Source organism: Dermacentor andersoni, chromosome 4 (genome assembly GCF_023375885.2).
Source record: "Dermacentor andersoni chromosome 4, qqDerAnde1_hic_scaffold, whole genome shotgun sequence".
NCBI lineage: Eukaryota > Metazoa > Arthropoda > Arachnida > Ixodida > Ixodidae > Dermacentor > Dermacentor andersoni.
In genome coordinates this window covers 54,035,359-54,062,449 of record NC_092817.1, presented here as the reverse complement: position 1 = coordinate 54,062,449, position 27,091 = coordinate 54,035,359, and the positions used below count along the sequence as shown (strand labels likewise).

General features: G+C 49.6%; 1 protein-coding gene across 2 annotated transcripts in view; it reads right to left on the bottom strand.

Moving 5' to 3' along the window:
- LOC126536681 (uncharacterized) overlaps positions 1–27,091 on the bottom strand; it is a 53,259-nt gene that overhangs the window by 22,286 nt on the left and 3,882 nt on the right. The window contains exons 2-3 of one of the 2 annotated variants that reach the window (XM_055073783.2): positions 25,176–25,368; positions 3,168–3,319 (exon numbers count right to left, since the gene is read on the bottom strand). In XM_055073783.2, coding sequence (XP_054929758.1) covers positions 3,168–3,319; positions 25,176–25,368 — 345 coding nt within the window. Of the gene's footprint in view, positions 1–3,167; positions 3,320–25,175; positions 25,810–27,091 lie in introns of those variants that run through there. The other variant, XM_055073782.2, reaches the window with a different exon arrangement.

Here is a 27,091-nt window from a genome sequence, read left to right as displayed (position 1 = left end):
TCCTGTAACGTGTACAAGCCTGTTACCGTCTTTCCAATCCTCTATGTACATTTTCATTCCCGCCCTTTGCACCCAACTTACTGACTCTGTTTCTCTACATTTCTTATTGGCGGTTCGAGTCTATTTACACATTCAGTTACACTGTACCTGGTTGCCAACTTTCTTGACTTCTTTCTTCATTCCGTGTCCACGCTTTTGAAGTACAAATATTTGTGCACTTTAGCTGCCCCTTTCTTTTCATCCAAGTTCCCGGGTCTTTCTTCCAAACTACTTTTCGTTTGCGCTTTCCAGACTTTGAAAAGAGGCCCGACCTATGCCACCTTGCCCTGCCTACTTTGTGGTTGTACCGTGGGCCCCCAATCCCAAACGGCCCACTGCCCTTTGGTTAACTTCCAGCCCCGACGGGATCTCCGATTTTAAGCTTACGATGACATAGTACAGGGGAACAGCGCCGAATCTGACGAAGACGACGAGCGTCTTCGTCAGATTCTTCTGTGTTCCCCTGTACGGAGCACAACAAGCCCAATTGGAACACTGCACAGAATGGAATTTGCGAACGTCAGCGCTATCAACACTACTCCTCTCCAAATTCGTCGCACTACGTTATATTTATTGTAGCCACAGAGTTCTCCACGGCAGGTTTCCTTTTCGACGCATTCCGCTTCTCCTTTATGCTTGGATTATCTCGCCACAGCAAGTTCTTCCTTCGTATATGTATGCACCCAAGTAATTATATTGCTTGAATATGGATGCGACTTGCTGTTGAATAGACACTACGTCATTACTCGTCTCTTCAGTAAAAATCATAATTCCCACTTCTCAGTGATAAAATTTAGGCCCAGATATGTAGTTCCAATACCACGCGCATTCGCAAGTTTCCCTTGAATTTCCCTCTAGTAGCACTGCGTCGTTCGCATACATCAGCCCGAGGACCGTCCTCTGTAGCTCCTTTTGACACCCATCACGGATGTAAGACAAATAAAAATCTCATTCACTGTTTTCCAGTCGTATTTGTATGTCGTTGATACACAAAGTGTGGGAAACACTGGAGACAGAGAGAATCGTTGCTTGAGTCATCGGTGAAATTCCACTAGTACTTTGCATTTCGGGTCTTCCTATACGATTTGTACTCGGTTATCCTTATACATCGTACTCAGCAGCTACACAAAATCCTCAGCTATGCCCTCGTGCATTGGCGTCCCTAGGGGTGCTAGGGAGGCTTAGGCGGACCGCCCCTGGTGCGGTCCGCCGAGGGACTGTTTTGCTCGAGCCGACAGCGCCGCAAGCCGCACCAGACGCGTGCGCTCGTGCGAAAAATGGTAAACAGTCCCTGAGCGGCGGCTGTACTGCGGTCGCCGCTAAGTAACTGTTCCCGGTTATAAGAAATAGTAATTATATTTTGCTATAACCATTGTTTGTGCCATGGAGGTCAATTATGACTTTATGCAATTTCAATGCATAATATTTTAGCTGCAAACTGTGGGCTAGAACTCCAAACTGTGTTTGGAGTTCTAGCGGCACAAATTCTGAACGCTTACAAAATGTGACATGTCAAACCCACCATGTTGTATTTTATTTCTACAGAAATAAATGCCGGATTACAGACAAGAAAGAAAAGAGGAGCACGCTTTCATTTATTTAAATCTGCGTTACGAATAGGAGGGAGTGGCAAGAGAAAGAGAAAATGGGGGGGGGGGGGGAGGGTTGCGGGGCTGACACATCAAGCAGCCGTACCGGGAAGCCAAGTGACGCCACTTCCCTCGTGCTTAAAAAAATCGCATAGCGATTACCTGTCTACATTTTCGTAGTCTCCTTTAATATCCAGAAATGCCACCCATAAAAGTATATTCTGAGCTATTGAAATCCCTATGCACTGTGTTAGTACAAATATATTGCCATGCAAGTGTGGTCTCAACCCATTCCGTAATACCGTCTCAACCAAAAATGTGACGGGGATGAGTGGGCAAAATTATATTTGTAAAATATATACACAGAGAAGCCACAGCCAAGATAGCAGATCAACAACCACGAACACGCCTTGCCGACCGCCATCTTCATCGCCTTGCTGAGCGACTTCTTCAGAGTGCGGTAATGGCCTGTAACAACATCGTTTCTTCCCGCCCACTTAGACAGCTGTAATTTTATTGTTTGCATTGCCATTCAAAAGAGCTGCCCCAGGCTCATCATACAGTTGCTTACCGTGAGACTGCTGCTTATGGTAAGCGCACGTAATTCTAATGGCCATTTTGTTGTTGTAGAGGGGGTCGCAAATGATTGCGGCCATGAATTGAAGTAGCTCGACGACAAAGAGCAACAAGTGCGTCTGTTTTATTCTGTCCGTGTGCTTGCGCGCTAGCGACATTATTCGTTTCTTGTTCAAAAACGTCAAGCTTGTCTTTATGTCACCGCGGTTACTATAACTGGTCTATACGAGCTTGCCTTATCCATCACCTTTGCAATTATATGTAATGTTCATCATGCTTTCCTGCCACTAAGACGGGATTTTTTTTGTGTTACTCACTTGTTCTGTGGGTCTAGTCAGTTGTATCTTGCTCTTTGGAAGCAGCTGTTCAAAATTAGCTTTATTGGGATTTCATCTGGTCTCGCAGCCGTGTTAGTATCGGAGACATTTTTTTCTGCTTTCTTCCAGTAAAATTTTCTGCGCTAAAATTTGATTTCTCAGGCTTCTGTGTTGCTGGATCTGGTTAAGTGTGGACTACACTTTCTTTCTTGTCGAAGTTGCCACTAATAACTCGCCTCTTGTACCACGGTGGGAGGTATCTTTTTGGCACGTCTTTATCTCTTTTGCAAATGTCATGCACTCATTTACTGTTTTCTTCTACTAGTTCAATAGCATCGTAGCGGTGGGAGATGGCGACGGCGTTGCGCTACAGAAAAATCGACACTTCTTTCTCAATAAGTGGCGACAACGCGCACTTGGGCTTTATAGAGAACGAATCGGGCAGGTAATACTCGGAAATGTTGTATGAGACTAAACCCATCGCAGAATGTTACCTCTGTGTGATAGTGCATTGATCACACACAAATATGCACGTAAGCGCACGACCACACACGCATGCGTACACACGCACGTCCTGATTGTACACAGTCAAACTCTGTCGTGACGCCATTGCGGCTGCGGGACGACATACGTGATCTATACGTACGTTGGTATCTTTGCCTTGGCTGGTGCACTTCGCTGTCTTTACGGGAGGAGTTACCGTTATAGTTGTCCCAGGAAGGAACATGGTCCCTTCCAAGTAAACTCCCACGTACGCCTCGACAAACTTGGCGGTGGCGCCCTTACCAGCAAGCGTAACTGAAAGGAAAAGAAAATGGAGAGGGATAGAGAGAACGAGACGTGCAAGAATATAGGGCGCTCGTAAAATGGCTCACGACCATGGACAACAAAGCGATGAGCTCCGTATTTCGAGCCGTCCGTTCTACCCCTTTCCGATTTTCATCAACGTCCTATTTTACGGACCTCTCTACCGGGACTGGGCAAAGATACTTTGCAAATTTATCATGATACAAATACAAGATTAAGTAGGTAAGTATTTGAGATACAGATACAAGATACCAGCAAACTAATTTTAACCGATACAATACTAGCCATTTGTATCTTAAGGTACTCGGATATATTGTCACGTGTTCGTGACTTAAAAGAACACAGTAGCAATACGGTGAACGACAAAACTAACTTTTATTGGGCGAACCTGTGCCCACAAAACAGGCTACACTTAAGCACAACAATAGCGGCGAACACGGTCGGCGATCGTCGAAAATCTGATCAGCGGGTCAAGAGCGTCGGCTTTTATAGAGCAGTCGTCGAATGTTCCAGACTAATCATTCAGACCCGCGTGCCTTCCACAAAGTTCTACACCACTCGCGTCAGGCGATGAAATCAGATAACATAAAGTTCGGCGACAACAGAGAGCGGATAGAAGCATCGATAACTTTTCAGAAACTTCAGATACATGCAGGCGCGTCCCGCGCTGTGCGATAACATTTGTTAGGCGGCGAAACGCGGTCGCCCGATAAATATAAGTACACGTGTCAATACCCCCCTCTTAAAAAGCATCGAACCGATGCTGCAAACAAACGAAATAAAGAAAAGCACTCGTAGCAAAGAAAACAACAAAATAAGGAAGTTCGTCAGCGTCCGTAAAAGGGTTTAAGGCGCACCACGTGGACCACTTCAGATCGTGCGCGGCGCCGCTGTGAATGCGAAATGCCGTCTGGCACGACCTCATAGTCCAGTGCGCCAACACGTCGGATGACCTTGTAGGGTCCGAAATAGCGTCGCAGTAGTTTCTCACTGAGTCCTCGTCGGCGTATCGGGGTCCATACCCAAACACGGTCGCCGGGCTGGTACTCGACGAAGCGTCGTCGGAGGTTGTATTGTCGACTGTCGGTACGCTGCTGGGTCTTGATCCGTAGGCGGGCGAGCTGTCGGGCTTCTTCGGCGCGCTGGAGATAGGTAGCGACGTCAAGATTCTCCTCGTCAGTGACGTGCGGCAGCATGGTGTCGAGCGTCGTCGTCGGGTTCCTGCCGTAAACCAGCTTAAACGGCGTGATCTGTGTTGTTTCTTGCACCGCCGTGTTGTAAGCGAATGTTACGTACGGCAGGACGGCATCCCAGGTCTTGTGTTCGACGTCGACGTACATTGCTAGCATGTCGGCGAGGGTCTTGTTCAGGCGTTCCGTGAGACCATTCGTTTGCGGGTGGTAGGCAGTTGTCCTCCTGTGGCTTGTCTGGCTGTATTGCAGAATGGCTTGGGTGAGCTCTGCTGTAAAAGCCGTTCCTCTGTCGGTGATGAGGACTTCTGGGGCACCATGTCGCAGCAGGATGTGCTCGACGAAAAATTTCGCCACTTCGGCTGCGCTGCCTTTTGGTAGAGCTTTAGTTTCAGCGAAGCGGGTGAGGTAGTCCGTCGCCACGACGATCCACTTATTCCCGGATGTTGACGTCGGAAACGGCCCCAACAAATCCATCCCAATCTGCTGGAATGGTCGACGAGGAGGTTCGATCGGCTGTAGTAATCCTGCTGGCCTTGTCGCTGGTGTCTTGCGCCGCTGACAGTCTCGGCATGTATTGACGTAACGGGCGACGTCGGCGGTCAGACGCGGCCAGTAATACCTTTCCTGTATCCTCGACAGCGTCCGGGAGAATCGGAGGTGCCCAGCGGTTGGATCGTCGTGTAGGGCGTGCAGTACTTCTGGACGCAGCGCTGACGGTACAACAAGAAGGTAACTGGCGCGGACTGGTGAGAAGTTCTTCTTCACGAGCAGGTTGTTTTGTAGTGTGAACGAAGACAAACCGCGCTTAAATGCCCTAGGTACAACGTCGGTGTTCCCTTCCAAGTACTCGACGAGGCCTTTTAGCTCCGGGTCTGCTCGCTGCTGTTTAGTGAAGTCTTCCGCGCTTATTATTCCAAGGAAGGCGTCGTCGTCCTCGTCGTCTTGCGGCGGCGGATCGATGGGGGCGCGTGATAAGCAGTCGGCGTCAGAGTGTTTTCTTCCGGACTTGTATATTACGGTGAAGTCATATTCTTGCAATCTGAGGCTCCACCGCGCCAGCCGTCCTGAAGGGTCCTTTAAGTTAGCTAGCCAACACAACGCGTGATGGTCGCTGACCACTTTGAATGGCCTGCCATAGAGGTAAGGGCGGAATTTTGCTGTAGCCCAAATGATGGCGAGGCATTCCTTTTCAGTCGTAGAATAATTGCCTTCCACTTTTGACAGCGACCGGCTAGCATATGATATCACCCGTTCAAGTCCTTCTTTCCTCTGGACTAGGACGGCACCGAGGCCTAGGCTACTGGCGTCAGTATGGATTTCAGTATCGGCGTCCTCGTCGAAGTGTGCAAGTTCCGGCGGCGACTGCATGCGTCGTTTAAGTTCTTGAAATGCGTCGGCCTGCGGCGTTTCCCACTTGAATTCGACGTCACATTTTGTTAGATGTGTTAGCGGCTCCGCGATGCGTGAAAAGTCCTTGACGAAGCGCCTATAGTAGGCACACATGCCCAGGAATCTGCGCACTGCCTTCTTGTCGATTGGCTGCGGGAACTTTGCGATGGCAGCTGTCTTCTGCGGGTCGGGGCGGACTCCAGATTTGCTGATGACGTGGCCTAGGAATTGAAGCTCATCGTAAGCGAAGCGACACTTTTCCGGCTTCAGAGTGAGCCCTGATGACTTGATGGCCTCTAATACTGTCGCAAGCCGCTTAAGGTGATCGTCGAAATTTCCGGCGAAGACGACGACGTCATCCAAGTAAACAAGACAGGTCTGCCACTTCAATCCTGCTAAAACCGTGTCCATCACGCGCTGGAACGTTGCAGGCGCCGAGCACAGTCCAAATGGCATAACCTTGAACTCATAGAGGCCGTCTGGCGTGATGAAGGCGGTCTTTTTGCGATCCCTTTCGTCGACTTCTATTTGCCAGTAGCCAGACTTGAGGTCCATCGATGAGAAGTATTTAGCATTGCAGAGCCGATCCAATGCGTCGTCTATCCGTGGGAGGGGGTATACGTCTTTCTTCGTGATTTTGTTCAGTCGACGATAATCGACGCAGAAACGTAGGGTTCCGTCCTTTTTCTTCACTAAAACAACTGGAGACGCCCACGGGCTTTTCGACGGCTGGATGATGTCGTCGCGCAGCATTTCGTCGACTTGTTATCTTATAGCTTCGCGTTCTCGCGTGGAAACTCGGTAAGGGCTCTGGCGTAGTGGTCGAGCGCACTCTTCGGCTATTATGCGATGCTTTGCGACTGGTGTTTGTCGAATCCTCGATGACGTCGAAAAGCAGTCTTTGTATCGTCGAAGCAGACTTCTGAGCTGTTGCTGCTTAATCACGGGGAGACTTGGATTTATGTCGAAGTCTGGCTCGGGAACTACGGTCGTCGGGGTAGATGCGACAGAATCCGAGAGGACAAAGGCATCGCTGGTTTCCTGAATTTCCTCGATGTATGCGATCGTCGTGCCCTTGTTGATGTGCTTGAACTCCTGGCTGAAGTTTGTCACCAACACTTTCGTGTTTCCTCCGTGCAGTCGAGCGATCCCTCTTGCGGCGCAAATTTCACGGTCGAGCAGTAGACGTTGGTCACCTTCGATGACGCCTTCTACGTCAGCGGGTGTTTCGGTGCCGACCAAAATAACAATGCTGGAGCGAGGCGGGATGCTCACTTTATCTTCGAGCACACTCAAGGCGTGGTGACTACGAGGGCTCTCCGGCGGTATCGCTTGATCTTCCGACAGCGTTACTGACTTCGACTTCAGGTCGATGATTGCGCCATGTTGGTTCAGGAAGTCCATGCCGAGAATGACGTCTCGTGAACACTGTTGCAGGATAACGAAGGTGGCAGGGTAAGTTCGGTCATGAATGGTAATTCTTGCCGTGCAGATTCCACTCGGCGTGATGAGGTGTCCTCCAGCGGTCCGAATTAACGGGCCTTCCCATGCAGTCTTAACTTTCTTCAATTGGGCTGCGATGGGTCCACTCATGACAGAGTAATCGGCTCCTGTGTCTACTAAGGCGGTGACTGCGTGGCCGTCGAGAAGCACGTCGAGGTCGGTGGTTCTTTGTCTTGCGTTACAGTTAGGCCTCGGCGTTGGATCACGGCTGCGTCGCGTTGACCTGTGGTTGGTACGTGGCGTCGTCAAGTGGTCTTTTGTCAGCGTGTTCTTTCCTGCCAGACTTCGTCGGGACGGCGGTGTGTCGTCGTTGTTATGTCGTCGAGATAGGCTTTTCGGCGTCTTCGTCGGCGGCGGAGGATCTTCGTCAGTTCGACGAACAGCAACCGCACCTCCATCGGTTGCTGCTTTTAGTTTTCCGGATATGGGCTGACGGACCGGCCCCGGGCTGGGCCAGTGTATGGTTGGCGCTGTGGCGACAGGTAGCGGCCTGGTGACGGCGAACGGGACGGTCGTCGAGGGCTCCACTGAGTAGCGGCGAGGTAGTCGGCGATGTCACGAGGGCGTTCACCTTCCCTCGGGCGCTGTGCGTTGACGGCGAAGCCTCGCAATCCCAGCTCGCGGTACGGGCATCGGCGGTAAACATGGCCGGCTTCGCCGCAGTGGTAGCAGAGCGGGCGGTGGTCGGGGGCAGCGTTGCCATCTGGTGAAATTGGCCACCAGATTTCGGAAATCTGGTGAAAATGAAGAGCTCCTGGTGGCCAGGCCAGCAAACTACTACACCAGACAAAATCTGGGGATATCTGGGGAAAACCAGTCTACCGAAATTACCGTCTACCGGCCTTGCTCATCCAAACATCTAGCGCTAGGTAGCGCCTTTGGCCGCCCGATTCTAAGGCCTATATTTGTATTTGTCTATTCCTCATGAAATCCCTGTGTTGCTGTGCTAATGCTAGGGTACAGTGAACTAAAGCTTACTGTATCTAAGGTTTATGCTAGCGTGTGATGCTAGCACTAGGTTTCAACGCACGTATAGTTATAAGAAGTTTCAATAGGCGGCACCGTCTGTTCTAGCGGAGGAATGAAATTACCGTGGAAAGCGCGGGAAGAGCTACGCCGGGCCACCGGCAACGAGGCAAGTGGCCAGCCAATACACGTGCGGACGCTCCGTTCGTTTCGCTTTCACAAAACGCTGTTGCGCAGTATAAAGGCATTTAGCTTCCATGAAATTGGTGGCCTAAGATCCACCCAGGACTTCGCAGGCAAAGCACATCGCAATTTGGTAAGTTTGGCGGTAATTGTTTACTTGTGTTGCTTTTTTGTAGCGTTTGCTACAAATGCCCTGATTCTTTTTCTAGACTCAACCGCTTCACACTGTCGTAATGAGCAGTGAAAGCAAGTCGACTCCGAAGGGAGATGGTGATCCAGACTGTGCCAAGACAGTAAAAAGAGCCCGCAAGTCCTATGAATACAACAGGAAGTACCTCGAATCCTGGGAAAAAGAATTTCCATGGCTTACAAGTGCGACATCACAAGGTAGCAAGCTTCCATTCTGCAAGTTATGTCGAAAATTTCTTCGACCACACCACGGCACACTAACCAAACATGCACAGGGAGCTCAGCACAAAGGAGCTGTCAAATCTACATCAGTTTCTCAGACGCTGAATTTCCCAAAGAAGCCAAACCTATCGGACGACCTGAAACGTGCTGAGTTGGAGTTAGCGCTTGCAACCTGCTGCCACTGCCCTACCTTGGCTATTGACCATTTAGGGGAAGTGATAAAAAAAATGGCAAAGGAAGCTTTCTTGAGCACCTACGTCTTCACCGTACCAAGTGCACTGCTTTAATCAACTCTGTCTTGTCCCCCTCTCTTCGAGACGAAGTTATGGCTGATATCAAAGGCAAGAAGTTCTCTCTGATGCTGGATGAGACCACGGATGTCACGGTGGAAAAGTTGCTCGCGATCTGCACCCGGTATTTTAGCGAAAGATCCGGCGAAGTTGTGACTGCATTCCTGGGGCTTTATCCAGTGATTCATGCGACTGGTGAGGCGCTTTTTCAGATTGTCAGAGATTGCCTTTATGAGTATGGGATGTGCCTTTGCGATTGTGTCGGCATTGCCTGTGATGGAGCTGCTGTAATGGTTGGTGAACACAACAGTGTTTGGTCACGAATCAAGGAAGAGTCGCCTAATTGCATCCTGAACAAGTGTGTATGCCATTCACTGGCCCTCTGCGTGCAAAAGGCTTTTGAAACGTTGCCTTCTAGTCTAGGCTACCTCCTAACTGAAATCCCAGCATGGTTTTCAAACAGTACACTCCGACGCCATGCTTACAAGGAACTTTTTGAAAGCATGAAAGAACAAGAAGTAGAAGCACAAAGTGACAAGAAGCCTTGCCACATGCCATTTTTGAAACTATCTCGCACACGATGGCTTGTTCGGGGGCGTGTCATCAAGAGATTGATCGAACAATGGAATGAGCTGAAGGCTTACTTTACGTTAGCCATGCAAGAAGGTACTCAAGAAGTAAGGTACAAAGCTCAATTGATCCATGACATGCTCCATGATGATGTAAACTACATTTACGTCATATTTTTGTCTCCCATCGTCCAAGAATTTGAAAAGGTCAATGCCATCTTCCAGTCAGTGAACATTGATCCAGACAAGATGTACAAAGAGCTTGATCTGCTTCACCGAACGCTGAAGTCAAGAATTTTTGACAAGCAAGAGCACAGACTTTCATTGGGAATGACAGACTTTGGGTCTCAATTTGTCAGTGAACTCCTCCGTTGCAAGCACCAGGAGACCAACCTCAACGAAGCTGCTGTGCAAGGGGTGAAGCAACGCTGCCAAGATTTTCTCACTGACTTGCTGAAGGAAGTGGAAAAGCGTCTTCCCTCCAATCAAGCCATTTTTCAAGGCATGAGTGGACTTCACCCTTCACGAGTCTTGTCTCAAACTGCACGACTTTCTCTTTTGCAACTTTCCCTTCAACATCTGGTTCAAAAAAACATGGATGTTATTGAAATGCAATACAGGAGAATTGTTATGCATCTTTGGAGTGAGGAGGCCGTCTTCGACGGGAAACTTCCCGAGGATTCTGCAACGTTCTGGGCTGGAATTTTCAAGTTTAAAAATGTCGTGGGGGAAAAGCCCTACCAGGAACTTGCATTGTATGCACTGGCATGTCTTTCTTGCCAAGTGTCGACTGCGGTGGTGGAGCGTGTCTTCAGTCAGGTCAGGTGTGTGAAGACGAAGTACAGGAACAAGATGTCGCTGAAAACTTTGGATTCCATTGTACGAATTCGCACAACGTTGGCCTTCAGAGAGGGGTGTTGCGTGAAGTTCACTATCACAGACGATATGCTACGCAGGTTTCGTTCAGACATCTACGATGCTCCAAGCGATGATTAAAGGCTCCTAATCATCACAGACGATATGCTACGCTGGTTTCATTCAGACAATTACGATGCTCCAAGTGATGATTAAAGGCTTCTCATCATGATTTTATATAAATAATAAAATGAGTGTTTGACGAATGTTAATTCTTGGTCATTTTTGTGCATTTTAAGGCAATTTTATTTTCTGGTGAAATCTGGGGAAATTTTAGCGAGTTTCTGGTGTCATCCCGACTTTACAATCTGGCAACGCTGGTCGGGGGCGCACCAAATGTCCATCTTCCTCGTGTAGGTGCGCTGGGCGACGGGTGGTCGTACTGGAGGCGGCGGCGGACGACGGAATTGGGGTGTTGCAGGGCCCTGGCGCGGTCGCGGAGGGGGACCTTGACGGCGTGCGACGGCGGCGTAAGTCATCGCTTCTGGCTGAGGCTGTGGTACTTGTGGTTGCACCTCAGGAACTCCAAGCGATCGGTGCACCTCTTCCTCCACGATGTCGGCGACCGAGGCCACTTGAGGCTGCGACGATGGCAAGACCTTGCGCAGTTCTTCGCGCACAATGGCTCTCTTTGATGGTCTCGCACAGATCGTCCGTGGCCAGTGATTGAATTCCGGCGTAGCTTGTTGGCTTGGTGCGGCGGTTGAATTGCCGGTTCCGCAATTCCAGTGTCTTCTCGATGCTCGTCGCCTCACGAAGAAACTCGTCGACGGTCTTCGGTGGGCTTCTTACCATTCCGGCGAAGGGTCGGCGTGCCGGAAAAGACGGGTCATCTCTTCTGTGAGATGGCGATGGTCTCATTGGGTAGTTGGCCTCGGGTTTCCAGTAGAACTTCGGCCCTTTCTTTTCGGACAGCGCTCGTGAACGTCCTCAGGAAGTTACTGCGGAACAGGTCCCATGTTGCTAGGGTGGACTCCCGGTTCTCGAACCAAGTCCTCACGGCATCTTCCAAGGAGAAGTACACGTGTCGTAGCTTATCCTCAGAGGTCCAGTTATTGAAGGTCGAGATCCTTTCGAAGGTTTCGAGCCAGGTTTTAGGATCCTCTGACGTAGCTCCACGGAAGGTAGGGGGCTCCCTGGGTTGTTGAAGTACGATGGGTGACACTGGGGCAGCCATTGTGGTTGTCTTGGCCACAATCTTCTTGGGCTTCTCAGGTAGAAGTCTGTGCTCCGGGGGCAGCTGTTGTAGACGACGGCTTGCTCGATGGTCCAGGACTACGTTGGTGCTCTCTTTGCGGTCCGGGCTTGGATCACGGCTTGTCGGGGGCGTCCGGTACATGGACGAAAAGCACCTCCACCAGATGTCACGTGGTCGTGACTTCAAAGAACACAGTAGCAATACTGTGAACGACAAGACTAACTTTTATTGGGCGAACCTGTGCCCACAAAACAGGCTACACTTAAGCACAACGATAGCGGCGAACACGGTCGGCGATCGTCGAAAATCTGATCAGCGGGTCAAGAGCGTCGGCTTTTATAGAGCAGTCGTCGAATGTTCCAGACTAATCATTCGGACCCGCGTGCCTTCCACAAAGTTCTACACCATTCGCGTCAGGCGATGAAATCAGATAACATAAAGTTCGGCGACAACAGAGAGCGGATAGAAGCATCGATAACTTTTCAGAAACTTCAGATACATGCAGGCGCGTCCCGCGCTGTGCGATAACATTTGTTAGGCGGCGAAACGCGGTCGCCCGATAAATATAAGTACACGTGTCAATATCATATTTGATTCCTCATTGCAGTTCCTCTATAGGGGCCGCTGCAAGTATGCGGGTGTTGTAAATAAATTTCTTATCTGCCGCCCGCAGATATCGTTCCCATCAAAATTCATCTACTAAAAATTTTTTACAGCGGAGCTGTGTACACTATAGCCCGCGTATGCATCCCCCGCATGCGTTCCCCGGGTGGCTTACGTCCGCATCGGGGACACGGCGCGTGGACAGGAATGGAGGCGGGTGGTGGAGGTGGGGGAAGGTGTGTGGCGATGGCGCCTGTGCACGTGGTCTGCGCTTTTGTGGCTAAAACGTCACGCGCGTCGCAGGTGCTCGCGCGGCTGCAGCAGCGGTTGCGGAAGATACATGGGAGGTGCGGTGACCGCGGTAGGGTGTCTAGCCACCCTAACCGCGGCGGCGCTTGTGTCGGCGTTGTGTGGTGCCGTAAGAAAAAAAAAAATATGTATGATTTCATAACGTATGCAGCCCATGTATGCAGTCCATGTATTGTTGCGTTCTCCAGGGTAGCGTATCTCTCCGCTGCCGAGCTGCCGAGTTGCGACGCCTGTTTATCGAAGCTCGACGGATGTTACTATTGGGTAGTGTGGCGTTGTCGGCGGGCTGCAGGCATCCGGTAGACCATAGCAACCAGGCAAGGACGAGACGATTTCGAGTGCGAAACTTTCACGGTTTATTCAATGGTTGGTGAAAGAATAAGGAGAGAATGAAATCAAAAGTACATTGCGGGGCCCCTTAAATAGGCCCACTAAAATTGTAGGCGGGATCTTGCTCACGTCAACGTCCCGTGATATGCATTAAGTCCCACGGTGCTTGGCAGCGGCACCCACTCACCCGGCGACCTTTCACGAGCCTTCCTCCGCAGGGGCAACCCACGGAGTCTTGATCGGGGATAGGCAGCGGATCCCTTTTCTTTGGCGAGTCGTTGGTTCTCGGAAAGGGCGTCTGGTTGTGAATAGGCGGCTGATCCATTGTCCCAGTAGACGTCTTCACGAGCGTGCCTCTGTTGGCGGCAGTCCGCGGTCCTGGGAATAGTAGACAGCTGATCACTTCTGTTTCGCGCGTTGCTGGTTGGCGGAAAGGGCGTCTGGTTGTGGATAGGCGGCTGATCCATTGTCCCAGCTGACGTCTTCACGAGCGTCCCTCCGTTGACGGCAGTCCGCGGTCCTGGGAATAGTAGAAAGCTGATCACGTCTCCTTCGAACATTGCTGGTTTGCGGAAAGGGCGTCTGGTTGTGGATAGGCGGCTGATCCATTGTCCCAGCTGACGTTGTAAGTCCTCGTCGTGGCTGATCCTTTCTTCTAGGCGACGTTGGTTCGCGAAAGTTCTCCTGTAGAGCTTGGCAGTTCGAGGAAAGGGTTCATCTAAAGTTGCACACACACAAAGGGGACTGTAAGCACTGCGGGGTGCCAGCCAGACCGGCAACCCCTCGAGACAACCACAACAAATCGGGAATTCACACTTCGTTTCGATGAGGCATGGTGATCGAGCATCCTTTTTGCACGGGGTGCTACACGCCAACCGTAACACCATCTCCGACGGGGGGTGAAGATCCCAACGCGCAGGCGCCAGCAGCCACTGGGCGAGGGATCGGCATTTCAGTAGCAGAATTTCCCTCAGGAGTGACGAACCCTTGGTTCGTAGCTGGTAGATTCCTGGGAATCCTTGTGGCGCTCTTGTGTCTTTTCTCCGTGGTTCGGTCCGGTGAAACTGGACTTGCAAACAGGTCTCGCAATTTTTCGCCTCCTGTTTGGGCAAGCAATCACTCCAGAACAGTGCCGGACCTACAACCACAAAGCAGCGAGCACAAGGCCACCCTCGTCGAAAACACACCAGGCCTTTAAAAAAAAGAAAACCCGCAACTGCTTTCCCATTCCTTTCGCGCGTCGGTCGAAAGGTTCCGATCGGGGAAATAAACGTCGCAAGCCGGCTTGCCCTCTCGGTCAACGGAACCTGCCAGTACCCGCTGACTAAATCGAGCGTAGAGATGGAACTAGCACTCCTCACTTTCTCAAGCCTTTCTTCGATATGAGGTATTGGGTAGGTGTGGTCTTTCGTGAATAAGTTGAGCCTGCGGTAGTCGATACATGGTCGCGGCTCCTTTCCTGGGACCTCAACCAAAGTAAGAGGCGAAGTATAATCACTCTCTCCTGGCTCGAATACACCTAGCTCTAACATCTTGTTTATTTCAGCGGCCGTGACTTGACGTTGACGAGGTGAACCGCGATAAGCCTTCGAACGAACTGGGTCCGATGAGGCTAACTCGATATCGTGAACGATCGCAGTGGTCCTGCCAGGTGTGTCTGAAAATGTGTCTTTAAATTCAAACACGAGCTCCCTAATTTCGGCCCTTTGATTGGGATTCAACTCCGCCTACTCCACTAGCTTGTCAATAGTCTCGTGAATGTATTTTGCCCCCGTTACTGATGTTAACTCCGGAAAGTCGACAGGCATCTATTCAGGTTGGTTAAGGGTCATGTTCACAATGACCTCTCTCTGCCAGTAGGGTTTAAGTAGATTGGTGCGGTACACTTGTGGTGTCCTTCGTTTTCCCGGTACCGTGATTATATAGTTTGGTTCAGGTAATTGCTGAGTTACGTCAACCGGTCCTTCCCATTGAACCTGTAGTTTGTTTTTCAATGAGGGTTTCAGGATCATTACCTTTTCCCCAAATTCAAAGCGTCGCGTTCGTGCCGTCCTGTCATAGTAATGCTTAGCATTGCTTTGTGCCTTATGCATTTCCCGTCCTGCTAATTCTTGAGAAGTGTGCAAACGGTCCAAGAGCTCTAGCACGTATGCCACAACCGAAGGATCGTCCGCCCGGCCTTCCTAGGCTTCTCGAACAATGCGAAGAGGGGAACGAAGGCAGCGACCGTAAACTAGCTCTAAAGGTGAAAAAACTGTTGACTCGTGCGGTGCAGTTCGAAGCGCGAACATTGCTGCAGGCAAGCAACTCTCCCAATCGGCTTTGTGCTCATGACAAATGGCTCGCAAAAGCCGTTTCATGACCTTACCTAAGTTTAACGCCCCTTTGCCGCTGTATACGCGCCTGTGAACGTAATATTTACCAATTAGTTACGTGACACATTTGCACATTTTCTATACTGTGAGTCAACGTTTTTCGAATGTTGCCAACATTTTACCGTGTTTTTTTCCAAAGCCCCCCTCAAGAGAATGCGCCAGGTGAGTTTATTGTCAAATGCGTGCGACCGCCGACATCCCCTGCACGGTAGACGCATATACAGCTTCGCTGTAGAAGTCAAATCAAGATGCGTGTTTTGTGAGGCTGTCATCAGTGATGCGTGCTGCTCCACGTCGAACTTTGATATCAACTCAAGATTGCGCACAATATATATATATATATATATATATATATATATATATATATATATATATATATATTGTAACAGGCGTGTTCGTCTCAGCAACGTGTGCACGACGTCTGGAAAAGGGCCATTAACACAGAACAGCCACAGCCCGAAAAACCGACAGACCGAGACACACACGAACGTCAACTTCTTCCTACGTGCTGGCACAGAACTGGCGCCGAAGTGCTCCGGTTCCCCGGATAGAAAGGAGCCAACCTGGCGGCCTAGGCAGAAGACAGCACAGGAAGGTCGTAGCACGGTTTAAGCCTTGAGACATGAACTGTTTCGCGCCTTCGGAAACGATTGTCGGGAAATGGCTCGACCGGCTGGATGACATAGTTCACGGGCGACGTTTGCTCTAGGACTCTGTAGGGACCGTGGTATTTGGACAAGAGCTTGACAGAAAGTCCTAGAGAGGTGGATGGAGCCCATATCCAAACCAGCGTTCCGCGGGAATTGTGGGCAGTAGATGCAGAGGCGTCATGGAAAGATTTTTGACGACGCAAGGTCTTGCGTGGTAAACAAACGCGCCAGTTGACGTCATTCTCCTGCACAAGCAGTCGCTTCAGAAATAGGTTTCGCTTCAGAAACGACAGGTCGGTATGGTAGAATTGTGTCTATGGAGTATGATGGGTCACGTCCATAGATTAGAAAGAAAAGTGAAAAACCAGTGGTAGCTTGGGCCGCAGAGTTATAAGCGTAAGTTGTCAATGGAAGTACCCGGTCCTAATTCAGGTGATCGTCGGACACGTAAATCGCCAGCATGTCGGAAAGGGTACGAATGAAAAATTCCGTCATGCCGTTAGTTTAAGGATGGTAGGCTGAGGCGGCGCGATGTACAATCTGACATTCCTTTAAAAGTGCTTCGATGACGTTTGAGAGACACACGCGGCCACGGTCGCTTAGTAATTCACGTGGTGGACCATGTCTCAAAATGACGTGATGAAGGAGGAAGTAAGCAACGTCTTTCGCGGTGGCGGTTGGCCGCGAAGATGTTTCAGCATACCGTGTGAGGTGATCAACGGCGACAATGACCCACTCGTTGCCGTCAGGAGTGTTCGGGAGGGGACCGAAAAGATCGACTCCAACGCGGTCGAACGGTCGGGCAGGGCAAGGCTGTAGAGGCTCTAGAGGACTGGGGGTGCTGTGAGGAGGTCTCTTGCGGCGCTGACACGTAGGGCATGACCGAACATACTGGCGAACGTAGCGATATATGCCGTGCCTGTAGTACTGCAAGCGAAGATGGGAGCTCGTTTTGAATGTGCCAGCATGGCCACATGGGGTCGTCGTGGAAAACGCTGCAAATGTCCGAGCGAAGATGACGACGAATAAGAAGAAACCACTTGCGGCCTTTGGTTAAGTAATGGCGACAGTACAAAAAGCCTTTGCAAACGTCGAAGTGTGGAGCTTGACGACGAAGGATGCGTGAGGGCAATCCAGGCGAAGATCGAGATATATGCTCAAGTAGCGATCTTTGCACTGTTACAGAATTCAGGGATCTTTGCACTGCTCCACCGGCATGTCGGTAATGGTAAGAGATGAGGAATCGCAGGTGGAAGTTGTTGAGCAAACAGGTTCAGAAGGCAAAGGCGAACGGGAGAGGGCGTCAGCGTCCGAGTGTGTTCGTCCAGAGCGATAAATGACACGAATATCATATCCTTGAAGACGTAAAGCCCAGCGAGCGAGTTGCGCCCAGTGGGATCTTTCAACAACGATAACCACCACAGGGCTTGGTGGTCGGTGACAACGTCAAACTGACGACCGTAATAAGTAAGAAATTTACCGATTGCCCAAATAATGGCCAAGCATTACTTTTCCGTTACGGAGTAATTTGACTCTACCTTTGTTAGTGGACGGCTGGCATATGCCACAATATACCCGTCAAAGCCATGTTTGCATTGGGCGAGTACGGCACCAAGTCCGATACCACTAGCGTCCGTGTGTACTTCAGTAGGTGCGGTAGGATCAAAGTGACACAGTATTGGAGGGCATGTGATGAATCGGCGAAGCGTTGTAAATGACTCATCACACTCGAGATTCCAAGTCGAGAGGTCAGTGCTGCTGGCAAGAAGCTGCGTCAAGGGGGCGATAATGAAGGCCAAATTGCGGATTAAACGCCGGAAATACGAGCAAAGGCCGATGAAGCTACGGAGCTCCCTTAGAGTGCAGGGCTTGAGGTAGTCAGCAACCGCACGAAGCTTTGCAGGATCGGGTAAGATGCCTTCTTTCGAGACTACGTGGCCTAAGATCGTAAGTTTACGGGCGCCAAGATGACATGTTCAGCTGTATTCCTGCGGCAGTGAAACACTCGAGAGCTTGTTCAAGGCGAGTGGCGTGAGAGGAAACATTTGCAGAAAATACTACTATATCGTCCCAAGTAGTACAGACAGGTCTTCTATTTGAATCCTCTGAGAATAGAGTCCGAAACGTCAGCGTCAACGTGGCATTCTGGTCGTTGAGGTGCGTATTCAAAACGTCACGAAAATACCCTACACTGCGGCGACAGTGGCGCGCGACATGCCCAGCGATACCGCAGCCGTAGCAGACGGGGTGGTTATCCGGAATACGCCATGGGTTGTGAGAGGGTCCGGGAGGTGGGCACATGTATATATGTATATACATAGGAGCATAGTAGCATTCGAAAGGCGTCGTCTTCGATGCCCTAAAAAGATGACGGATCTTATCGGATTCGGTCACTGATGCATTGACGCGCCTGCAAAGGTCGACGACGTCTTCTATAGAAGAGTACGCATTTGGGCTGGTTGGTTCATGATTACCAGCTATAATAACAGCGCTAAACGACAGGACGAGTGAAGGGACACAGACAACAGCGCTGACTAACAACCAAAGTGTCTTTATTCTTTCAGTCAGCATACATATGCTCCGCCGCTATCTGAAACCACAGAATCAACAGAATTGGGCATGCGCAGGGGGATTGCAATTAATGCGATATGAAGGCAATCTCCTTCGGAAGGAGAGAAATGGAGGGAAGGCTTACACATGCTTCGCCACTAACGTGAATGTGGAAAGCTTCGGAAATAAGGCGTGCGCGGTCATCGCGGTATTTTGACAGGTAGGTCACACCTTCGAAAGATGGCTTGCAGCCGCATTCATTGCAATGCAGTGACAACTGACTATCTTTTGCCCGTTTTTGAAATTTGAGTGCTCGCGCATGCGGTCATTGATGCACCGCCCCGTTTGGCCGATATAAAAACGCTTGCATGAAAGGGGAATCTTATACACCACACAGTCACAACAGTCACCAACAAACCTCTGTCTGTGCTGCTTTCTACAACTTTTTTTTTGTTGTTGTTCTTGCTTACCCGATTGACTTGGTGGCACAGGCTACCTAACTTATTTTTGGCAGTGAACAGCAACCTGACGCCTGCCCTGCTGACAACCTTTTTGAGATTGTGCGCAACCTGGTGCACATATGGTATAACCGCAACCATTTGCCGTGAGCGATTCTCAGATAGAACAGCTGCCGACTGCTTTCCTTTAAGGTTCGTTGCGAGACTTTCAGCGATGCTGGTCAAAAGCGGTACCGGGAAACCTGCGAGCTTCAGCCTGGCTACTTGCTTTTCGAAGCTTACATCCACTTGGTGGTCACAAGACCGGATGAGGGCCGCCTTCATGCAGGATCTTGCTATACCGCGCTTGACTATCTTTGAGTGCGCGGAAGTAAATGGGAGAAGGCTCTTATGAGACCGAGGAGCGTAACCCCAACATACATGATTGCTTGAGAACGTTAGCTCCAAGTCTAAGAAACGAAGCTTGTTGTCTGACGGATGCTCCGCGGTCAATTCAAAAGACTCTAGAACTGTGCGGAACAAGTCAAATATTATAGCAGCAGCAGGCTGCGCGTCAGTGGTGTTAGTATTGTAAAAAATTAAAAAGTCATCGACGTATCGCATCACTTTTACAGTGCTTGTCTGGCTGAGCTTAGTTACAAGATTGCGGTCATAGCTCGCTAATAAAATGTCACTAAGAACAGGGGCTATACATGAACCGATGCACACACCTTTCTTCTGTATAAAAAGCTTATCCTCCATTGAAAGGAAAGTGGAAAGCATATAAAACCTTAAAAGCTCTAAAAACTTGTCGACGTTGATACCACATGCATTCTGAAACCTAAGAACACCATATTTGTCAATGCAATGGCCGACTTCAGTGCATACATCTTCTTGAGGCAAATAGTAATACAAGTCCTTGATGTCCACGGCAAAGGCTCGGACAGCCTTTGGACATTCCTCACGGAGGAAGGTGGAGACAGTACCTGGCGTCTTTATGAGGATGGGGTCATCGATGTCGAAGAGGCATAAAAACCTTTGCAGGAACACTCCCAATTGTTGTTGCCAGGTTCCGCGCTCAGAAACAATGGCCCGAAACGGGCACAGTTCCTTGTGCGTCTTGGCGCTGAAAAACACAGAAAGACTGGTTCCATTGCAGGCCTTTATGTAGGAGGCCAGATTGGAGAGCCCGGCTTTTTCGCAGAGCTGAACAGCCTTTGTTTTGACCTTCGCAGGAGCCACTCCATGCACTTCTTTGAAGTTGCCTAGAATGGCCGAATCTGCTTTGCTCTTGTACAAGCCACCAGGCATCACGACAAAACCACCTTCTTTGTCGGATAGGAGCAGCTTGAGCCCCGCATTCCGAAGGACGGCCACTGCTGTGCGGAGCCGAACTGTGTTGCCTTTTTTAACCTGCTGGGGCAGGCAGTCAACACCTTCTCTGATGTATCTGTCAGCTTCATCTGTTCTTGCTCTACCAGCAGCTATCCTGACCAGGCTGAGCAGTTCCGTCTTGTCCAGAGAAGGATGCTCACAAAATTTAGGACCAAGCTTGAGTAGATCGGCAACATTGTTCGGAATTGAGGCATCCCCGAATGTCGTTACCTCTTGGCCTTGCCCCGGATTCCTACGTCCTCTACTAGGCAGTCGAACCACCAAGTTGCCCCACAGGAAGTCTGCTGTCTGAGACGCCATTCGCAAATCTTGAAGAAACTTCTTCTGAGCACTGTGGAAATGCAGCTCGTTCTGGTTCACAATCTGCAAGCAGTCGGTGTAGAAGCGTACCTGTCGAAATGCTTCAGAGCGCAAAATTCGGCACGTTCTCTTTATGTGGCCCTCCGAAGGCATCAGTCCCCCGAACAACACGGCGACTTCCGGCGGTAGGTAAGAATGCTTGAGCGAGCAAGTGTAGAGGCGAGCTCTACAAGTCGCGGTGGCGAGCAAATGTCTGTGTCCCTTCACTCGTCCTGTCGTTCAGCGCTGTTTTTATTGCTCGACGTCTTCTATGTAGTTGGTGAAGTTCTCACCGGGCTGCTGGGAACGGTTGCGCAAGTGCTCTTCAGCACGAAACTTTCGCTCCGCGGGCCAACCGAAAACTTGCTTGAAGGTCGGATTCGTGGTTGCGGAACCACACACGCGCGACGCCCCTGAGGTAGAAGACCGCACTGTTCAACTTGTGAGTATCGTCCCATTTGCTGTGGGACACACACACACACACACTATATATACATATATATATATATATATATATATATATATATATATATATATATATATATATATATATATATATATATATATATATATATATGTTATGTAAATATGGAGCTACAATAATGCAATCGAGAAGAGAGAAGTTATGGTATTTTAGAGCGCTGAGCCCTACTGTTGGAATCCATATAAAGGTATCCGACTGTCTGAACGCAGTGTCAGAGGAGAAAATTTGCGGATCAGTATTTGTTTGTAGGGTCTAGAAATAGCCAAGAAACTATTCAGCCTGCTTTGTTATGTCATAGCACCTATGTAAAGCTAAATAAGGAGGTAGTTAACCTGTCGAAGGCGGCGAGCTTTAAAGGAAGTAGGAGAAACGTAAATGAACTCGGGCTTGAAATAGTAAGATACGGCTGGAGTGACAAAGTAGAGCGAAAGTAGGCTCCGAGTTCCCTTCTACACACCTTGACACGCTGCGCGCTAATTGTGATAGCAACGATGTTGTTCCACCTCATGTTAGTCAAATCATTCCTAGTGGTCAACTGCTGACCAAATGTCGTGTAGCTGCATAATCTGGCAAATAGATTTTAGGTCGCCTGACTTGCACCATACCGGCGCGAAGGCAGATGTGCGACAGAGGCTGTCAAAATAAGCACAATAAAACGTCGCTCTCTTGTTTAGCGCCCGCTTTTGCCGCTTCTTATTCTATTAAGTAACCTATGTGCGGTGAGCACTGAATGGTCAGCACTCGTAAAGTGTAATCAATATGCTCAAAATCGCAAGCGACGCGCATTGCTGTTCCAGATGATAAATTTCTGCATTGTGCAAAATGTATGTAGAACTGTTAGCGAGAAAAGCAATGCATTTTACCGCACACACGTGTTCAGAATGTATTGCTCGAAAATGGTTCTAAGCACGGAGTTTCTAGCAAAAGAGCATGTTATGAGAAGTGGCTTGACTTCCAGTTTGCAGTTGCAACAGTCCACCTATTAACTACAAGTAAGAATGTATACTATATAATATTTTACTATTTGTTAACAGCGGTGCCACATTGCGTCCAATTTTCTTAATCGCGTTCGTTTATTTAAGAATATGAGTTAGCATCGAAGTGCCGTGTCTTAGAATAAACTAACTGTCGTCGATTGCTTGTCTTAGTGACTTTGCGCGTCTTCTTGGATTTTGCTATAAGTGTATCTTGGGTGATAAGGCACACGATACTTCGTATGATGTATCGAAAAGACAGATACTGATAACGTCTTCATGAATGTATCATGAAACAGATATAAGATAACCAAAGAGTATCCTAAGATAGTATCTAAGATACAGGTATCTTTGATACTGCTCAGGCCTGCTCACTACAAATTCCTACTTGTTCCTAAGTGCGCCATAATAAGAGGTCTCTACACCCACGCCGACAACAAAGAAACGAAACGGGTACCTGTCGAAGAGTTGTGGCTCTCGGCATAGTACAGGGTCACCACTCTGTTCGTTGCATTTAAGCAAGAGACGCTGGTTAAGGGCGGACAAAGAAGTCAAAAGCACGTACATTGTGCCCTACGCATAATTAGTACAACTCGAAGAGCGTTGTGCTCTGCTTGGCTAAGCACCGAACGCAGCAACAGTTAGGGTCGGGCATGTCAAAAGGGGTAGCTGGCCCATGCCGTCGTCCGACTCATCCACGCTAAGGACGGTGTTGAAAGGAGGCACGTGTTCTTATCAAGAACGAGGCGCGTACTGGGTTTATTTACAATATCTACGTGAGGAGTGGAGAACGTTACGTCTCATCAGTCTAGCATGACTGAATTGAAGCATCCTGAGGAGCCGAAAAAGTTCGCTTAAACCCCCTCGGTCATCCCTAGATCCCTAGGCCAAGGAAAACTGCTGCTCCACCTTCGTCCGATCCGCGCGTCCAAAGTCGCCGAAGGACCCGCGTTGAGGGCGACGGTTCACAGTCACTCCCGCACTTTTGTCCACTGAACACACAGAAAAGAGGGGCGCTTTGCCGACGGCGATTGTCACATTTGACTCAAACTTGCGCGTCTTGGTTCCTGGGATGACCCAGCAGTTAGCTGGAGCGTCTGTCAAACGACCGTGGCGGTTACCGGAGTCTGCGAGGTAACGCCGTAGAACACCCTTTTTCAGGAGTTTCTTGCTCCCATTGGTCTCTGATGGCGACAGTGAACCAACAAACAACACTCGATCCGCCAAACGTGTCTCACCTTGCTGGCGCCCTAGGTCTGTCCGAGGGGGACGCATCATTAGATTCACGAAGCGACTTGTCGCAGTGGGACAGGAGAGGCTAGACGATCACCACTCCCGCTGGCCTACCGCAACAACGTGCAAAAAAATAATAATAATAATAATAAACTCTAGGTTATTACGTGCCAAAACCACAATATGACTACGAGGCACGCCTTAGTGGGGGACCCCGGATTAATTTTGACCCCTTGGGGTTCTCTAACGTGCACCCAATGCACGGTGCACGGGTGTTTTCACATTTCGCCCTCATCGAAATGCGACCGCCGCGGCCGGGATTCGATCCCGCGCCCTCGGGTTTAGCAGCGCAACACCAACTGCGCCACCACGGCGGGTCCAAATGCTCGTTGAACCATGGCACGTAACAAAAGCATATTTCGTGTACCGTTTAAAGCTGCGGTTACCGCTCACTGAGAAGGCGACGGCATTTATTAACGATCGCAGTATTACGGATATAATAAGTCATGCATGCAGCTCAACTCGTTGATATCCCTCCTTCAGGACATCGGCTTATCCGCTCGACGTGTTTATCTAGGTTACCTAGTTTTAGTAACAAGATGACATTAACGGCCTAATTGGGAGGGGCGTGTCACCAGAAATGCTGATTCCGCGGAGCCCCTGAAACAGCTTCCCGGCCGCGGAACACAATCGGCATGGCCGATTGCGAAGTGCGAGCGTCTCTGCCGAGGTGACCATAGTTATGTCAGCACATAGCCACTGTCTGTCCGCGTTCTCGCAACTCACGAGTCATAACATTATGTGCGCGGGCTTAAGTATTTATTTATTTATTTATTTATTTATTCAATACTGCAAACCTTGTACATGTCCAAGCAAGTAGTGGCTAATCAAAGAGTCGTGCAAACTATTAGCACCCCTTGTCGCATTATGTCCTTGAACCGATTCGTGACAAACCGGTAACCATTATAATTTTTTTTTTCGGTTGAGGTACGGTTCAGGTCCAGGCCACTCCCAAAACTATCGGTTCGGATTCGGTTCGACGCATTGGTCAGTACGCCTTGAAAACTGGATGAGGGCGTGAATTATTTCACAGCGAATAACGTTCTTTTGAGCTTTTCTAGTCGCATTAACACATTTCGCTGCAAAACAGCACAACTGCACCGCGAAACACGCGGAGTGAGGCGGAGTGAGAATTGTACGACTGCCCCTCTTTGCGCATAGCTTTCTCAACGTTGCTTGCTAAGTGCATGCGAGAGACAGTATAGCGTCTGTGTCAGTCCACGCCGAAGGTGCGGCGCGCCTGTCTACCCGTCCTCGTCCCACGGCTCTTTGCAGCCATCAGTCAAAAGAGAGCTTTAGGTTAGGGGACGCGAGCGGCATGCGTACGCAAAAACTGGGGGTGACGGTACTGCGCATGCGCAGACCCAGACGTAGGGGTCTGCGCATGTGCAGTACCATGGCCCCCAGTTCTTGCATACGCAAGCCGCTTGCGTCCCCTAATCTAAAACGCTAAAGTTTCTGCCGAGCCCTGCGGTAACGTTTAGCACTTACCGTCGTAGGGCGTTGCCGTGCCTGTGATTTTGATCTCAAACGCACTTGAGTCCGGTGCACCAGTAGCCAGGACATGAGTTGCGCTCGAGGGTGACACTGCCCCTATGGTGCAGTTAAACGCAGCATGGGGGTCATTTTGGCTCTGTACTGCTCTGAGACACATTAGGAGCAGCAGTTTCGGGAAGACGGCTGCCTGCGCCGTTAAAAAAAGAAAAAGAAAATTAATTGCCACGCGACTCCACCGCCGCGCACGTTGCATGTCGATGAACCCGCAGGCAAAATGTACTGACTATCATCAGCTTGCGTTCTCCCGCCTTGAAAAACCGCGGGAACATGAAAACGCTTTCGTTTCCCACGGCAACAAGCCATCCAAGTTTGGCAGCCTTCGGGCACACAAACACAGACTCTTGTGGGGGTTATTTCCCAAATCCCGCGTGGCGTGTGGCAGCTGCCCGGCAGATATCGATGACAGATTTGTCGCATAGAAACATCAATCTTTTCGAGGATTCAACAACGACAGGACACGTACGTCCGTTCGCTTTGAGTACAAACGCGAAGGCTCTCTCAATTCCTGTGGAGAGGCGCGTATACAAAGGAGGCTTGGAGAAGGAGAAAAATAACAGCACACACCAAAGAAGTCTACGAGTTTTTCACGTTCGTCCGCACCACTCTCGCACACCACACGTGTGACCGCGAACGTGCTCGAACTGCGGGTCGGGGAGGAAGGGGGAGGAGGGCCCCGATCTCAGAGGCCATGACGTTTTATATGTATACAGTTTCTTTTCGCCTATAGCCGGGGGGGGGGGGGGGGGGCGCCTTCGAGCGAGTCGCGGATACCGAGTTATCTGGAAAGGTGTAACGGTTCCAAGACTTACATTAGGAAATGCATTTGTTTGCTTGAAGTCGGAAGTACAATCGGGACTCGATAGCAACCGAAGGTCACTGGGACGCCTCACATTGGGCTGCTCACGAGAAGACTACAAAATCAAGCCGTGCAGAGCAATATGGGCTGGACAAGTTTTGAAGTGAAGGAAAATCAGAGTAAAATTGATTTCGAAGAACGACTGAGGTATATGAAAGAACGTAAATGGGTAGCGAGAGTGTTCATGTATTCATATATGAAAAACATTACTCACAGTGGAGGAAAAGAACTAGAAAGCTTACCAGTAGTATGCGCCCGGTACGTGAGCGACATGGCAACAAAGAGTGTTAAACGCAAAGTCAGAAAGGCTGAGACAATCTTCTGGGTGGTGGCAATGGAAAAGAAACCGGCTGTGGGTAACTACTTAAATGGTAAAAACAAAATAAGGAAACAATTTGTGATATCTCAAAGAAAAGCTCTTTACTTTTCGAAGCGAGATCAGAGTGTCTAAGAACGCGTACTTATAAAGCGAGGTACACCAAGGAAGAAGCATGTGCTTGCTGCGGTAGAGTTAGGGAAACGACGAAACACGTTTTATGAGAATGTGAAGATATTTACCCGGTTGTCGGTTTGGGCTCCGCTGGCCTTCTTGAAACCCTTCGTTTCAGTGATAACAGGGGGGAAATTAAACATTTCCGCAACAAAGATTAGTAAAAGACGATCGGAGGTTTTGCGTCAGACAAGTAGGAAGATTACAAACAACGAAGGCTTTAAAAAGATTACCTATAATGGTTCCGAAAGTGTGATGCTGAGATTTTTTTTATTATAAAAAAAAACGACAGGTAAGACATTTAGTTAAAATTAGAAAAAGAGCTTGGTGATGAGACCCACTGGCTCATGGGGGACGCTCACAGCATCCATCTATCCATCGAGTAGGATGTCTCGATAGCACAGCTTCGCTGCTATCGAGCCATCGTAGGACACAACCAGCGACGCTTCACGAATGCAGGATAAATGTATACATGTTTGATTTGAAGCGTGGTACACTGGCCGC